The sequence below is a fragment of the Mirounga leonina genome, unplaced genomic scaffold (genome assembly GCF_011800145.1).
Source record: "Mirounga leonina isolate KUSES-001 unplaced genomic scaffold, KU_Mleo_1.0 Mir_53, whole genome shotgun sequence".
Lineage (NCBI taxonomy): Eukaryota > Metazoa > Chordata > Mammalia > Carnivora > Phocidae > Mirounga > Mirounga leonina.
Window position 1 is genome coordinate 8,931,756 of NW_023270807.1, and position 17,327 is coordinate 8,949,082.

Consider the following 17,327-nt stretch of genomic DNA (forward strand, 5'->3'; position numbering starts at 1 on the left):
TCGGAGCAAAGTCGCTTGTCTCTCTGGGCCTCCCTGCCTCTTCTGTAACCGCTTGCCAAGGATCACTTCAACCATGGTGCTCTGTGAGTCCAGGCCCATAAGGTGTCCTGCCAGTGACTCCGCTCACCCTGTGCCTTGTGCGGTGGCCTGGGCACTCGGGGCCAAGCCTCCATGACAGGGGATTAGGACAGAAGTCCGCCCTTGCCCCCAGATCTCGGGATCATTCTGTGTCTCCGGGGAGGGGAAGGGGCAAGTGGAATGAAGGAGGAGCTCCTGAAGCTGCTTTCCCAGCAGCCACAGGGTGAGGCCAAGAAGGCGGGGCTGGGCTTGAGGTCACTGCCGACCTCAGACAAGGGGCTCTGACTGCCGCAGTCAGTCCAGGAGCTGGACCCTCGTCGCGCTGAGAAAATGACAGAGCCCCGTGCCCCAGTGCGCTGCCCACAGGGGCTGGCATGAGCCTCAAACAGACTCAGGGGAGAGGGGTGTGTGGCCCTTCGAGGATGGCAGCCCACGGCCACAGAGGGCCACACCGCCCCGTGCGCGGGGAAACCAACCGAGAACAGGCAAACGAGCCTCTGAGCACCGCCCCCACCCCGCCCGCGGCCGACCGGCCACGACCACGCCCCTCCCTGCTCAGCCGCCTCCGAGCCTCCGAGCATGGACCCCGGGGGCAGAGTCCAGCCCCGGCCCTGTGGGGTGGGGCCCTCCACCTGAAACTGGGCCTCAGCCCCTCCCTGTCCCCAAACCGGGACAACGCCTAGAAGCCTAAGATCATTGATCCCACCTCACTCCCAGCTCACTGGCCCAGTCTAAGCAGCTTTTTACAAACCATCACAGCCTGGTATATTGGAAAGTTATCCAGCAATGATTAGTTGCTGGGGAGGATGGGGGTGGAAGCAATTCCAAGACTATTCATATTTATTTTCTTCCTTATACGTGTCTCTAGTTCTCAGTTCTTAACAACGAACGTCTGTGTCTTTCATAATTGGAAAAAAAAAAAACAAAACCAATACAATAGTTATTTTTTAAAAAAATGAACTTGGGGCACTTGGCTGGCTCAGTTGGTAGAGCGTGAGACTCTTGATCTCAGGGTCATGAGCTGAAGCCCCACGTTGGGCTACTTAACAAAACAAAACAAACAATATAACATGAAAGAAACGGGGTAAGTGCAGGGTCAAAACTGGAACGGGGCTCTGTCATTTTCTTTCATGACTTTGGAGTCAGACAAACCAGACTGGTGGTCTGTATTTAACTCCATTGTCTCAAAGGAATCAAAGACCATATCTGACACATGGTCAGTGCTCAAGAAGTGTGCCCTTGTCTTGCCTTCTGAGGCTCAGTTTTCTCATTTGTAAAATGGGGATGATCTCGCTTCCTTTAAGTTTGTTAGGACGCCGGAGGCCACCACATACCCAAAGAGATCCTGCAGAGTTAGCACTCCAGAAACGTCACCTTCCCCCGGGCTTTCCTTCCTCAGGCCCTAACACAGCGCAGTGGTGAGCAGTGTCTCCAAGGTCTCCAAGACCTGCTCCATGTACAGCCTCTAGCTTGTTGCCTCTGGTTGAAGCTGAAGAGACAGATGCTTCCCTATGGTCATAGTTAGGTCACCGGAAATCCCTGCCCTTTGACTACAAACATTTCAGAGTTGAGGAGGAAAGGTGGAAAACACTCACTATTTGAGGGTAGGTTATCTTTCCCTTAAAGTTTTAGAGGGTCAGAGTCCCACCAAGCGCTCAGGGGGACAGGACTCACTCCACGGATGGCTCCAGCCCTACCCTCTTGGCCTCCTCTTGCCTTCGACACACACATCCTCATGCCTGGGATTCCTTAAAGTCCAGCCAAACCCCAAGGCTGGGTCACCAGGGGCTGGGCCAACCGGCAACACATGGTTGACCTTGGGCGTGTGCCAACTCTGAGTCTTAGCCATACATTGTGGAATGCAAGCCTCCTCACCAGATTGCTCCTGGGGCACCACAGGATGGGCATGGAGCTGCATGGGGTAAAGGAAATGACCCTGAGTCAGATTTAGAGTTGGCCCTGATTGGGGGAAACCACTATAGGCTGGGGGAGCAGAGCGATGGAACCCCAGAGTGAGAGCCACAAGGAATCCCTTCCAAAGTCCCAAGCTGGGTGATGCCCAGCTAGGTGTTGCTTGGCTTTGAAGAGCAGTGTGAGGTAGGGGGTGCTGTCCAGGGGCAGGAGGTACAGGGTCCAGAAAAGCAACTGTGTGTTCTCAAGCTTCGGCTTGAGCCCTGGGCTTGGCCTCCCCTCAGGGGTAGCAGTAAGTGGAGAGAAAGGATCCTTCCTCCGCTCAGCCCAGGCCCCCAGTGGTGTGGACTGGACTGGATTGGGAGGAAACCCGGGCTCTGGTCCCATCTCTGGGATGAGAGAAAAGCAGCTTCTCTGAAGTGGAGAGTCAGTGAGCATTTTATAAAAGACGAGAGAAAAGCAGCTTCTCTGAAGTGGAGAGTCAGTGAGCATTTTATAAAAGACCTTGATTTCTTTCTCCACCCTGGCCTCTACCCTTTGTCACAGCTCTAACTCCCTCCTGGGGGTCAGAGAAGAATCTCCACTAATGAGGCCATCTTCCTCTGAACCTACCTGCTATCCCAAACCGCTCTTGAACGCAGGGCCCTGTCCCTGGCTCTGTGCCATGAGGGCCTTGCTCTGGTTCCCTACGGGGTGAAGAGTCTATGGGATCAAGGGGACATGCCCTTAGAGCCCATACCACCCCCTTCTTGACCTTGCTCCAGGCACCAAGGTCCCTAGAATCCCCTTCTTCAATGGCCCTGAGTCCACTTCTAGAGCTTCTTCCCCAGTTAGTCCTCCTGAGTGCAGCCCGAGCTGGGGTATGCATATCTCTGAGCCCATAGTGTGGCCGAGGGGGTGCTGTTTGTGGGTAGCATGAGGGTGTAGACGTTCAGGGTGAGGCCCTCACTGTGAGGGAAGGAGCCAGGTGGCTAGAGGAGGCAGTGGGCTATCATGGGGATTGGAGGCTCCACGTGTATGCCATCTTGTTACAGGCCTCTGCCACCCCCCACACACAAACACATAGTGCTCCCTCACCCCGCAACCCTTCCAGCTAATGTCAGCCACATGAATCAGTCAAGAACCAACAATGATTGCCCTGCTTGGTTCGTCCTAAGGAGCTCAAACCCCAACCGCAAAGGGAGTATGGACCTTGAGTTCAGAGATGAGCTGAAAGGGGGTTGAGTGGAAAGCAGAAATTCAGCTGACTTCGAGCTTCCAGGTGCAGAGGAATAGGGGGAGGGATCCAGAGCAGATGGAGCTTCCTGCCCCTGGCCCAGCCTGACACCTCCCCAGGCACAGCCAGGCCTGCCTGACTCATAGGGTGGGGTGACCCAGGGAGCTCTCACCGCTTGGGGCACCCCTAGGGACCTGTCCAGCCAGTTTCCCTATATTTGCCACATTGGCATTTAATTGTTAATTCCTCACATGCGTCACCCTGGATGTGGTTTGATTCAGACCAGAGGAGGGCAAGAGGGAGCCCCAGAGAGAAGTACAAGCTTCCCACTACTAGCTGTTCGATCAGCTCAGCTCTGGAAAGCTTGGGCAAGCTCCGGCTTGAGCCCTGGGCTTGGCCTCCCCTCAGGGGTAGCAGTAAGTGGAGAGAAAGGATCCTTCCTCCGCTCAGCCCAGGCCCCCAGTGGTGTGGACTGGACTGGATTGGGAGGAAACCCGGGCTCTGGTCCCATCTCTGCCTCTACTGAGCAGGGTAACCTGGACCTGACCCTCCCCAGGCCTGGGTTTTCTCATCCTAATGAGCGCCAGGGTCCTCCCCAGTTCTGAAGTACGGTGATTCTGATCCAGTTCCTCTGAGCTCTCGGAGCAGGAAGGAGGGTGGCTGGAACGCTGCCCTTTGTTTCAGCAGGAAACAGAGCTCAAGCAGTGATCCGGGTGTTGTGAGGCGCTTGGCTTCTTGTGGGGGCCTCCTGCCTCTCCATTAGGAGTTACTTAACATAGAAAGTCACAGCTGAGCGCCTGGGTGGCTCAGTTGGTTAAGCGACTGCCTTCGGCTCAGGTCACGATCCTGGAGTCCCAGGATCGAGTCCCGCATCGGGCTCCCCGCTCAGCGGGGAGTCTGCTTCTCCCTCTGACCCTCCCGACCCTCCCCCCTCTCATGCTCTCTCTCTCTCAGTCTCTCTCTCAAATAAATAAATAAAATCTTTAAAAAAAAAAAAAAAAGAAAGAAAGAAAGTCACAGCTGGGGAGACCCTGAAGGACCATCTGGTGTAACCCCCATGGATGGGTGAGGAGCCAGGGGCCCGGGGAGAGAAAGGGCTTGGCCCTCAGCCACCCACAGCGCCCAGACTGGTGCCAGCTCCTTGAGGATCACTTGGGTCCCATCCCAGTCACGGAGGGATCCGGAGGTACTTTTCATTCCTGGCCCCGGCTGCCTGAGAAAGTATTTCTTAGTTCTCTGCCCTTCTACGTCAAATCAAGTGAGGAGGCTCCAGGAAGCAGTCAGAAGCATTTGCCCTTGCCTTGCCCTCCTCCTCGCCCTCCCCTCCTGTACCCATCCCTTTGCAGGCCCGTGTGAAGGGCTGAGGGTGCGTTCAGAAGGTGGCTCAGGTGCATGCAAAGCTCAAGGAAGAGCGGGCCGGTCACCTGGTTTCTTGGGCCCTGCTGCCTTGCGCCTCCCCTGCCCCAGGGAAGACTGGCCTGGGAAATGCACTCTGAGTATGGGAAGGGAGGACAGGGAGGGGCGAGGACGGCCCGGCCAGGTCAATGTCAGGCAGGGCTTGGGCGCTGGCCCAGCTCCCCACCCACCTTAACTTGGCGGGGCTGTGGGGGCGGGCTGTGCACGAGTGTGTATCTGTGTGTGAACCCACACCCACACGGAGCTTCTGTCCTCCTGCTTATTCTCCCAGCCTCCTGCCCCAGCTGGAAGAAAGCAAAAGACCTGGCCCAGAGCCTAGAGAGGAGTTGGATTCCCCTCAACCCAGGAGCAGGTGATGAAGGATATTGGGGCTGCTGTGTATCTTGTGACCTGAATTGGGAGCCCAGGGATGTCCCCAGGATACGAGCCATCAGGCCAAGGGTTCCTGATCTAGAGGTGCATCACAGGTGGACTTCTGGGGGTGTAAGAGGGGCCTCCGCTGAAATTGTAAGCAAAATTGCATAGATGTGGCCCATAGCCTCATCAAGATCTCAAAGGGGTCTATGACCCCAAAGAGGCAAGAGACCCTGGTGTCCAGCAGGCCTCAACTATTGGACAGGGGTTCATAGAGGCAGACAAGAGAGATGCAGGTGGTTCTGCAAACTGGTGCTGGAAGAGAAAAAAAGCTTCTAGATTGTGGGTGGAAGGGAGCACAGGATGGCCTGAATAGGACTTGGACCCTGGAGCCTGGCTGTGGGGCTCCCAGTCCCAGCTCTGCCACTTAGGAGCTGTGTGACCTTAAGCAAGTTATTTTCCCATTTTGTGCTCCAATTTCTCCATCTGCAAAATGGGAATTAATAACAGCACCTTCCTGATACGGTGTCTCTGTTGACTCTGTTAACACATTGGAGGCACTTGGAAGGGTGCCCGACACACAATAAGGGCTCCGTATGTGTAAGCCACGATCCCAAGGCCAGGCCACCTTATGGGACCTTGCAAGCTGCAAGGTGGATTTGTTGGGGCGAAGCCCCCATCTCCTGACTGGCTCAGAGGCTTGCCTGGAGGACTGGCCCCCAGAAGGCAGTCTTGGATCTCTAGGCCGGATCAGCCAGCCAAGCCCACTCCACTGTCTTCCCCCCACCCCCACCCCACCCCACAGCCTTCTGCCTTGCCTGCCTGTGCTCTGCCCAAACCAGAAGGGATAGGGCAGAAAGGCTGGGACAGGCCCTAATTACTGCAGGGCCCCAAGTGGGGGGGTTAGGTAGAGGATTTCGGCCAATCAGAACAAACTCAGCCGCACCGCCATTAACTACCCCTTTAGGGGCTGGAGCCACTCCAGGGGCAACATCCCTTTATTTCAATATCTTAGCAACCAGAACAGGTATGGGTGGGTCAGCCCTGGGTCCAGGTGAGGGGAGACAATCTAATTCACCTTCAGCAATAGAAAAATCTCAGAATTATTTCACCTGCATTTATGGGGGCAACGACCCCTGTAACACTTTTATGCATCTCTGGAAACAAAGTCAGGGGCTGACTCTTTTGCTTTATACCTTTTTGTTGGTGGTGTTGTACTTTCTATATTTGCCTATAATTTCCACAAGTTGCTTTTATTTATTTATTTTTATTTGTTTTTGAGAGAGAGTGGGGGTGTAAAGGGGGAGGGGAGGGGCAGAGGGAAAAAGAGAATCTTAAGCAGGCTTCACGCCCAGCACGGAGCCTGACGTGGGGCTTGATCCCATGACCCTGAGATCATGACCTGAGCCAAAATCAAGAGTTGGACGCTTAACCGACTGAGCCACCACAAGTTGCTTTTATAAGCAGAAAACAAGTTAAAGCTGCATTCCCAGAGGTCTGTGTGCTCCGCCCTCCACCTACAGGCCTTGGGGATACAGCCAGGAGAATATAAGACTCAGTGTCTCCCATCTAGAATCTCAGGGTCTGGTTGGTGAGGCTGGATAAACCACAAAAACTCAGGTGACGGAGACGGAGGTGGTTGTACCAGATAGCGCTAGAGACCAGATCCCTCCTCAGTCTGGGTGGCACAAATCCTCATGGACACTGGTCATAATATTGTTCCAACCAGGAGCCAGGCCTGACAGGCAGGACTGAACCTAGAATTTAGGCTCTAGACTCGGGCTGTGCAGTCCAGTAGCCACTGGCCATGGTGAAATGTCACTCGTCAGGGACGTATGTGTAAGTACAGTCCGTCAGATTTCAAAGACTTAGCATGAAAAATTCCATTTCCGGACTTTCTAATCTGAATTTCTAATCTGAATGTAAAACATCTCAGTAGTATTTTTTGACATCGATTTAATGTTGAAATGATAATCTTTCGAATATATTGAATTAAGTAACATATATGATTAAAATTAATCCTGCCTGTTTCTATTTACTTTCAGTGTAGCTACTAGAAAATTTAAAATGACATACGAGGCTTGCATTGTATTTCTATTGGACAGCGCTAGTCTACACTGTCCCAGAAAACCCAGGAACTCGTCTCAGTCAATAGAACCTGTCAAAGAGCAGGTATTTTGAGTCTTTCTCCCTCCCCAAAAAACAAAAGCCCAACCACGGCTCCAGAAGGGAGTTTTTAGTTTCCTGCAGCTTCAGACCCATGAACAATGCTGTCCCAAATGCCCTTCTCCCAGGGGTCACTGTTATTTGTCCTTTCAGACAGCTCAGGTGTTACCCTCTTCCAGGAAGCCCTCCTGGCCACCCTGGATTGGCTGCCGGTGCTCTGAGCTATGTTCCAACAGTCTGTTTACTCACTCCTGTCCTTCCTTGAGAACAGCAATGCTGGCTCAGTCATCTCTGCGTGCCCGCATCCAACGCAGGGCCTGGCACAGAGCAGGCTGTGGTCCATGCTTGCGGAACATGGATGTGAATCCTGCTTAGCTAGAGGTACCCATCGCTGTGCTGACACTGCACACAAGTTCCCCATAACCTCTCCTCGGGTTTCAACGCGGAGGAGCTGACACCCCTAATCTCAGCCTTCCTGCCATGAGTCTCAGCCACGTCTCCTCCCAGGAGCCACCCTGGGTTGGCATCAGGAAGGAAGGGAATGAACAGGGGGTGAGGCTGATGTCCACTCGGGCTAGGGCAGGAGGGGCTGCCTCCTCTGGCAGCCGAGGTGGCCCATCCAGAGCAGACCCTCAGACCCCAGCCCAGAACCATACTCACCAGCGGAAGGAAGGTCAGTAGGGGCCGGACTCTTGGCCGAGCTTTCAGCGTGGCTGTTCCTGACTCACTCACAGAGTTAAACCGATTGTCTCCAAAATAGATGCCACCTGGAGGAGACAAGTGCAGGAGACCATGAGCTGGAGATCAAAGGCATGTGGGACGACTGAGTTAATCTGCCCTGCAGTTCCGAGGGAGGAGAGCCAGGCCCTGTGGTTGGCCCATCTGACTCAGCTCAGCGCCTCTTACACAACAAGATCCTGTCAATGGCGTGGTGCTCACAGGGCCCACTGCAGTGGGGTTGGGAGGGACTCCAGGGGGCTGTTTCTTGGGGCCTCGGCTTGCCCCAGAAGCATGTTCCTCCTGACCCCCTGTACAGCTCCTGAGTCTACACTTCGACAAGTCGTCCCTCCTTTAGGAGCCCTGAGAGTGTGGCCAATGCCCCAACTAAAGCTTATCTCTGAGCGAGGGAGGAACGCAAGGTGGCTTTTTTTCTCAAGTGTTTGAATTTCTAATCTGGAACAAGCAGAACAGATGAGGTCACCTGCTGCTCCCAGTGGCCCAGCACCCACCTTCTGGACTCTTCTAACTCAAGATTTCCTTAATCCCCCAAACCATCAATGGTTGCGAGCATGGCTCCATGCATTTCACCCTTGGGGGCAGAGCAGAAGGAGTGGGACAGTAGGGTCCCTGTACCTAGTACAAATCCCAGCTCAGCTACTTACTGGCAGTGTTGTGTAACTTCTCTGGGCCTCAGTTTTCCTATCTGTACAATGGGAGTGATGTTAGTGCTGACCTTATAGGACTATTATGAGGAGTTAGTGTGGCCTACACTTAGTAAGTGCTCAACAAATGTGGTCCCTTCCCCTGTAGGAAGATGATACAAAGACCTTTCTCTTCCTCTAGTTACTGGGTCTGTGTTCTAGGCTATTTCTACAGTAGTGGGGAGGGTGTGAGAAGCCATTCACAATTCCTCAACCAATCTTCCTCATGACCCTTAATGCTCATTGATAGGGTTTCATAGTCTGTCCCAGGTTCATACTGTTACCTCCTAGAAGCAAGGGTCACTGTGGACCTCCTATGTTGGTCATGAGCAAGGGCTTTCACCCATTTAACAGGGCATGAGGGACTTTTTGTTCCTCTATAGCCGAAGGGGAAAGAGAAGAAAGGTCAAAGTCTCAATGAACCAGAATCCTGTAACTGGAACACTGAACAAATCATGATTACTTTTCCCTTTGCACCTGACTCCAGGAGCAAATTGCAAGAAAGCCAAAAGATTTATTCAAGAGAGACTGGGCTTGTCAGGGAAGTCCTGAGATCCGAATACATTCACCCCAAATTCCCACACCTACAGCCACAGCCCCCTCTCTGTGTGAGAATCTGGGTTTTGAATGTGCCACAAAGGCTCTTGAGAACGTCACAGCAACTGGATGCAGAGCCCTTTGTGTGCTGCCCCACCAGGCAGAGAGCAGCTGGAACATTCCCGATTCTCCACCTCTGAAAAGGGGCCAAAATGACAAGTTTTCTGTGTGCGCCACAGTCTCCAGTAACTCCAGTTCCCAGCAGTGGCCTGCCCAGTGCCCTCCAGGAAGACATGGTTGCCCAGTCCCTACCAGGCTCCACACCTGAGCCTGGAGATCAAGATGCCAGGGGGCAGGTGGGGGAGGAGAGGGGAAACATAAGAGTGCAGATCTGGCCCAATCAGAAACCACTAAAGTAGAGATAATGGGAAAACCGGACGACGGCTACCCCTAAGGCCCACCTGATTCTCTCTGGCTTCTAAGAGTTTGCCTGTTGACACCAGGATCCCCCGGGACATTGCCTAGATAGTGCTGTGTGGACACCAAAGGTCTAAATCCGACGTGCGTGATATGGCTGCTGGGCCCTTCCTAGGACTGGGGGTGGGGTGGGATTAACACAGAGATAGCAAGAAAGGCAGGCTCCCAGAGAAAGGCTGACCTTTTCTCTAATCATCTCATCTTTGCACTAGTGTTGGGGTCTATGAAGACTCCTTTCTACGGCTGAATTGTCATGACATTGATGTGTGCCTAGAAGCTCTGGAAGGGAGCACCCTGGCAAGGAGATCACTATAATAGTAGTAATAATATAATAATAGGTAAAACTTATTGAGCAATTTTAATGGACCAGGCACTGTTCTAGGCATCTTGCACATTATTCATTCACTTAATTTTTAAAACAGTTCCATGCAATTGGGACAGTCCTTATCCCCATTTTACAGATGAGGAAATTGGGGCACAGAGAGGTCTAAGAACTTGCCCAAAGCCTCAGAATAAGTGGTGAAGCTGGGGTTTCTGCTGCAGGGTTGATCTCTGAACCATTACCTGCCCTGCTTCCAGAGTAGGGAATTCTAATCCCGCCACGTACATGGTGTGGATGGGAGGACGGGGTGCGAGGGGTGGGGGTGGCTATTTGGGGGTAAGAGAGTCTTGGCTGTGGCCCTGGAGCAGCTCTGGGGAGGGGCGGGAGGTGAAGCTTGCCCGGGGGCACGCTCAGGCTGGGGCCGAGCCGAATCTGACCCCCAGGCAGGTGCAAGGGTTCTAACCACCTCACAGATTCCATGACTCAGCCCTGACTGGGAGGCACTGTTGTCTTGGTTTGTGGTTGTTTTCAGCAGGGGATAACCACCCCCCCTTTTTTTTAAATATTTTATTTATTTATTTGACAGAGGGAGTTAGCGAGAGCAGGAACACAAGCAAGGGGAGCGGGAGAGGGAGAAGCAGGGAGCTCGATGCGAGGCTCAATCCCAGGACCCTGGGATCATGACCTGAGCCGAAGGCCCACGCTTAACGACTGAGCCACCCAGGTGCCCCAGCAGGGGAACCCTTTCTAAAAATACAGTCAATCTCTGGGAAACCCATCGGAGGCGAGAGGCTGTGCCTGAGGCAGGGGTGGAAGGCCCCAGTGGTTCCTCCCCACTCAGGCGCTTCTTGGAAATCCAGTTTGGTTCCCCAGTTCTAAGAGGTGTGCCTAGGGGTCAGGGCAGGAAGTGTGGTGACAGAGTTGGAGTGTGATGTCAGAAAGGCTCCACTGGCCACTGCTGGCTCTGAAGACGGCAAGGGCCATGAACCAAGGAATGCAGGTGGCCTCTAGAAGCTGCAGAAGCTGAGAAAACAGACTCCTCTACAACCTCCAGGAGGGAACAGAGTCTTACAGACGCGTTAATGTTAGCCCTGTAAGACCGGTGTCAGACTCCTGACCGACAGAACTTCAGATAATAAATGTATGTTGCTTTAAGAAGAAACCAAAACGGGCGCCTGGGTCGCTTAGTTGTTAAGCATTTGCCTTCGGCTCAGGTCATGATCCCGGGGTCCTGGGATAGAGCCTATGTGGGGCTCCCTGCTCGGCAAGAAGCCTGCTTCTCCCTCTCCCACTCCTCCTGCCTGTGTTTCCTCTCTCGCTGTGTCTCTCTCTATCAAATAAATAAATAAAATCTTAAAAAAAAAAGGAAAAACCAAAACACAAAAGACGTGTGGCTAGAACCTGCCAGACTTTCCCTGGGCCCCTCATGCCTGGGCTCAGTTCCTTTTTTAAAAAATATTTTATTTATTTATTTGACAGAGAGAGCACGAGCAGGGTGAGTGGTAGAGGGAGAGGGAGAAGCAGGCTCCCCGCTGAGCAAGGAGCCCGATGCGGGGCTCGATCCCAGGACCCTGGGATCATGACCTGAGCTGAAGGCAGATGCTTAACCAACTGAGCCACCCAGACGTCCCTGGGCTCAGTTCCTGACTGGTAAAGGCACACCAGCAGGCGACGCAAGAGGGGCCACCACCATGAGCTGGGTCCTCCACAGGTTCAAGGTCAGGGCTGGGGCTTTCTAAGCCTCAAGATCAAGGTCCAAATTAAACAGAAAGACAATAGAGTCCAACTTGTGGATTTTCCCATAGAAGTAAATGAACTCGGCTCTGATCACAGTCTCAGGGATGCTAGAATGGGCCTTCCTGAGAAGTAGCCCCCTCCTCAATTGATGAGGTAAAGGAGGGCCAGGCCACCTCTTGAGGATGGAAGGGGAAGTGAGGAGGTGGAGGGAGTGACAAAGAGGAGCCTGGACAGTTTGCCCTCTGAGGATACGATGAGAATGCTCAGTAAGAAAAGATGCTGTCCTAGTGTCTTATCCACCCTGAAACCTAGAAACTCCCTCTGTGTCTGTCTTTTTACTCGGCCCCTTGCCCACCGGAAGAGTCCTTGGGGATCTCGGAGGTCTTGAGCTTGCCACACGGTCCAGAGGGACACCTGAGGAACATCCCAGCAGGATTCAGAAGACAGGGAAGTGGAGAGAGCCACCATGGACCCAGAAGCTTCAGAGAAAGGGAGTGTCTTTGGGGGGCAATTCCAGCAGCCAGGAAGCCTTGGGAGGCCCTGGGAGCGGGGTCTGAGCACAGCCCGGGCCCCAGGTGGGCCACAGCCCTGTCAAGATACAAACAAGCCTCTCTGCCTGGCAAACTCATCTCAAACAAGCGCAGTGATAATGGAGGAGGAAATTCGGATCTGCCTCCACGTACCCAAACCTGATCATTAAAACAATCCCAGCTTCCCCCCAAATGAAATCCTCTTTCTGACAGGATTCTGTGCAGGATCCCTTTGCGTTTGGTTACATTTGTCTCTCATAGATTGACAGGAAACAAAGGCAGCTTCTCATTCACGCTTCCTCAAGGATCTGAGCTCACATAAATGCCATCTAATATCCAGAAACCTGGTTCAAAAATAACTCTTGGTGGCCACATGTGTTTCAGCAGGAAGGCATCCCCTCAGACCTCAACCTGGGGATGGCAGCTCCCTCCTCCACGGCCTCCGTTCGGGGGAGAACCCCACCCTGCCGTTGGCTTGAGGGGTATTTACGTCGAGGCTGAGGCTGTGTGGGCTCTGAGGAGGCCAAAGCAAGGCCAGGAGACACCCAGGCAGGCCACAGCCCCCCAGCCGGGAGGGGAGGCAGGATGGTGCGGGGGCCAGGCTGCAGGTTCAGCGCCCTGCTGAGCCTCGTTCCAGTCCCGGCTCCATCACTTATTCACTGTGGGGCCTTGGGCATGTTTCTAGGTCATTCGGAGGCTGTTCCTCATCTTTGTAACTGTGGGCGGTGATCCTGACTGGGGGCGCCGGGTGAGGCTGAGTGAGAGACACAGTGTATAACAGGTGAGCACAGCGCCCAGCAGATAATTTCTTTTTTTTTTTTTAAAGATTTTTTTAATTTATTTATTTGAGACAGAGAGAATGAGAGACAGAAAGCACGAGAGGGAGGAGGGTCAGAGGGAGAAGCAGACTCCCCGCCGAGCAGGGAGCCCGATGCGGGACTCGATCCCGGGGCTCCAGGATCATGACCTGAGCCGAAGGCAGTCGCTTAACCAACTGAGCCACCCAGGCGCCCCCAGCAGATAATTTCTGCTCAGTAATTGGGAGGGCTGCTTATCATCATCATCACCATTCTCGTCGTTGCGTTCCCTCTGCCCCACCTTAGCTTACTGCAGCAAGGGTTTGGCTGTGAGCTTGAATCACAGCAAATTAAGGGTAAATAGCTGTACCCCTGGGTGTGAGCCACGGGGAGGCGAGTGGCCCCTTGCTCTCTTGTCAGGGAGAACTCTGCATGCGGACATTTGGGGCTGCTCTTGGCAGATGGGAAGACAGAAGCACAGTGTGGGCGGGGTTGCTTCAAGGTCGCAGAGCAGCCGCGTGCTGGGACCCAAACAGGGTGCCTGCTGGGCTGCGGGCACAGATGACGCAGTGCCTTACCTACGGCACATGGCCCGCTGCCTCTCCCCCTCCTCGTTCCCGTGTGTGTGTGTGTGTGTGTGAGTGTGAGTGCAGTGGAGTGGGTGCGGCGGCCTGCTTTGGGGAAGCTGAAGCCTGGACACAGTTGCTGCCTCCCTCCCAGCCCTCCCTTTCTCCCCTTCTTGCCAAAAGGAACAGCGTCTCACTTGGTCTTTGGCATTTCTTTTCTCCCAAAGTTCAGGGTCGAAAGCCTGGTAAAACGCTCTTCCTTGCCCAGCCCCAAAGCGGCCACAGATCTCCGTGGAGGCTGAGGCTTGGGACCGTCCTAATTTAGCTCTTTCTCCAAATCCTAGACAGGTCTGAGCTAGAGAGAAAATCAATAATAAAAATGCAAACGTCTAACATCTATTAAAAGCATGTATTATGAGCTTGGCGCAATTCGAAGTGCTCTGTATATTCCCATTCACAAACCTTGGGGGAGGCACTCTTATTATCCCCATTTTGCAGATGAAGAAACTGAGGTTCAGAGAGGTTAGGTCCCCTGCCCGAGGTCCCACAGCTGGTGAAGGAAAGGGGCCAGGATTCAAGCCCGGGCAACCTGACTCTAGAACGCTCTGGCCAGCAGGAGAATAATGCCCGCACAGCAGGAGAATAATGCAGGGGTCTGGCATCTAGACCCGCCGTCTCCTGTTTTTCCAGAGACTCAAAACGGGATGCTGCCTAGAGGAAACAAATGGACCTAGGAATCAGCTCTGGGGGTCACACGGTGGCTCTTCAATGTGTTGCCTGAGGATTTCTGAGCACTTTCTCAGGCTTTGTTTCTCCACCTGTCCAGTGGGGATCATTACTCCTATGTTGCAGGAAGCCTCCCAAAATCAGAGGTAGGAGAGCAGCTGGCAGGGACAAGAGGAGGGCTGGGGTGATGGTGTGGAGCCCCAAATTTCCAGAAGCCCGCAAATGGCCGCAAGAGCACTGACCCCAGGGTCTAATCCCAGGGATTTAGAAGGGGTGGGGCTGTAGCCGAGGGAGTTTGTTGCCTTGACACAGAATAACCCAGAACCCCCAAATTGACCCCCCACCTCCACCCCATGGAGATGAACATCCAATCCTTGGTCACTAAGGAGCCCCAGCCTTTCAGGGAAGCAGCAGGTGGGCCCCACAAATGTAACCCACAAATGACGTTAATGAGGCCCTTCCTTGCTAATTAACAGGTCCACATGACAGGAACCTGAAAAGGCCAGTCTGTCCCAGCAAGCCCCAGCAGGCCTGACCCAGGTACCAGAGAGAGGCCTTTGTCCAAGGGCAGAGGGGACGCTGAAGGTTGGGCTGGGCCTGAGCAGGAAGCCACAGGTAGAGGAGTGGGGAGGGGGGGAGGGGCGGGGCCTTGGGGGCGGGGCCTGGAGGAGGCTGCTCCTCAGACCCGCCCCCAGCTTCCTAGTTACGGTGCGCTGCTCAGAGTTTGGTCTGCAGACCCGCCCAAGGACTTCGCCTGGGGACTCTCAGGTCCCCCTGTCCAGAACCTGCCGCGTCAGAATCTGATCTTAACAAGGCCCCAGGCGACTGGATGCCCGTCAACATTTGAGCTGCCCTGAGTCTTTTCACCTACCTGAGCCTTTTGACTCTGTTAACATATGTAGTTTTTAGGATGGTGCCTGGGTCAGTAAATAACTGATAATAATAATGATAATATTATTGTTACTGTTTCTAATGTACTGGCTGGGAGAGAAGGGGCACCCCGGAGCTGGTCTGCTGTGGTCAAGGAAGAGCCTGGCCCTCGAGTTGAACCACAGGGACGAGAGGAGCTTGGATAATGGGCGTGTATGTGTGCACTGACCGGCTGGCAAACTGCAGGGCACCTCCAGGGGACAGGAGTAAACAACAGTCTCCTTCACACCCCTGCAAGGCCCAGGTCAGCTTTCGGGAGGCTGGTGCCAGCCTGCCCCAGGCAGGGAATGTACGCTCAGCTCCAGGGGTTCACGGCTTCCTACCTTTCAGTCTGGCCTGAAACACAAGGTCAGGGGCCCCCGGGAGCGGGGAGGCCAGAACCAACAGCCAACCCTAGGGAGCATGGGGGTTCCCTGGCCAGGAGCTGGCTACAGTTCCTGCACATTTATATAGACCTGCAGGAAGTCCTAGCCCAGTGATTCTGAGTGGGACCCCAGGAATCTGTGTTTGTAATAAATGTCCTATGTGGTTGTGACAAAAGCAATTTACATTTGGAGGAACAAGGCAAGAAATAGAGGACGACCCATTGCTGGGGTGGGGTGGAGTGGCGTGGGGGATAAAGAAGGTGGGCTGATTCATCCAAGAAGTAAGGGAGGAGTCCAGAAGCACAGACAGCCTTGTTTCTGGCTGCAGCACCCTGTCCCTGATCAAGGAATTTGCGAAGATCCACATCTCTGCTTTCTCAAGCATTTCGAAAACAATCGTGTGGCCTTTTAAGACCCCTCCGTGGGCTGGTGGAGGGAGGCACGAGGCTTCATTAGGATTGCATTTGCATTAAGTGAAGCTCTCCTAATAGTCATTAGAATATATGTCAAGGAACTTGTTTAAAGGAAAATATAGCCGTTACCACCTTCACATGACTAAGTTTGCATTTTACCCACTGCACCCAGCCTACCCTTATGCAAACAGATTTTTACATGGCTGTAGCACAGAGCCACCAGTTACCCCTTAATTCCCGTACACACCTCCGCATTGATTTTCCCCACTCCGTTCCTCCGCCTGTTCTCTAGGGCCTAATACCACCAGCATCTCAGAGAAGGTTACGGACTCAGGGACCCTATGGAATACTAATCTCAACCTTTTTGAGACCTTAAGATGGCCTCAGCTTCCTCTGGTCTACAGAAGTGTTAGGAAGAGATGCTGAAGCAGGCAAGGGCAGGAAATGCTCAGAGTCGAAATGACCTGAACATAATAAATCATAGTCATCCTTTTTTTTTTCTGTAAAGGCCCAGCTAGTAAATATTTTGGGCTTTGTGAACCATACGGTCTCTGTCGCGGCTTGCAACAATGCCCCTGTAGCGTGCAGGCAGCCACAGACAGTATGTAAATGATGGGCATGACTGGCTGTTTTAATAAAACTTTATTTGTGAAAACAGGCCAGGGGCCAGATTTGAGCCAGGGCCATAATTTGCCGATTCTTGCTTTTAGGGCTTTTCTTTTTAAGAGTCTTCAAACCACTGCCATGTACAAACCTCAAGCAGCCGTTCTGTAGACCATCTAGACACCATCCCCATTTCACAGAAGAAAAAAACAAGGCCCAGGGAGTGGCTAGCCTTCACTTTATAGACAGAGGCAGGTCTGGTATCTCCATCCCATCACAGAATCTCCAACTCTGGTCCCTCCTGTCCGAACTCCAAGCACATGTCCTGTTCAGCAGGGAAGAGGCGCTGGGTCACACCCACTGGCACCCTGGGGAACACCCCGGAAATACTGGGAGCCATCCTGCTGGGTGCATATTGTTTTCCACCCCTCCATGTGCAGGGTGCAACCAGGCTGAGTCAGCTGGAGGCCCAGCCCTGCCCTGGGAATGGGAGGAACTGCCCCCCTGGGCTTCAGCCCTGCCCAGGCTGGTGAAGGCTGCCGCTGGCCGGAGGTGACAGGGCATGATGCCTCCGCTTCCCTCACCAGAGGGACCGATTAGTGCAGGCAAAAATACAGAGAAGGGTCTAAAGCATTTCTGAGGTCTCCCCTTAGGAAAGGAGTGTGTGCGTGTGTGTGTTGGGGGAGGGGTGGCAGGAAACGTGTCCTCCAACAGATGCCCCTCAAGTCATAGTCACCCTTGAATCACCTCCCACTAAGTTAA

At 53.5% G+C, this 17,327-nt stretch overlaps 1 protein-coding gene across 1 annotated transcript in view; it reads right to left on the reverse strand.

Moving 5' to 3' along the window:
* CUNH6orf132 (chromosome unknown C6orf132 homolog) overlaps positions 1-17,327 on the reverse strand; it is a 34,285-nt gene that overhangs the window by 14,983 nt on the left and 1,975 nt on the right. Inside the window, 1 exon segment of the mRNA XM_034991158.1 lies at positions 7,802-7,908. Within this exon segment, the coding sequence (XP_034847049.1) occupies positions 7,802-7,908 (107 nt within the window).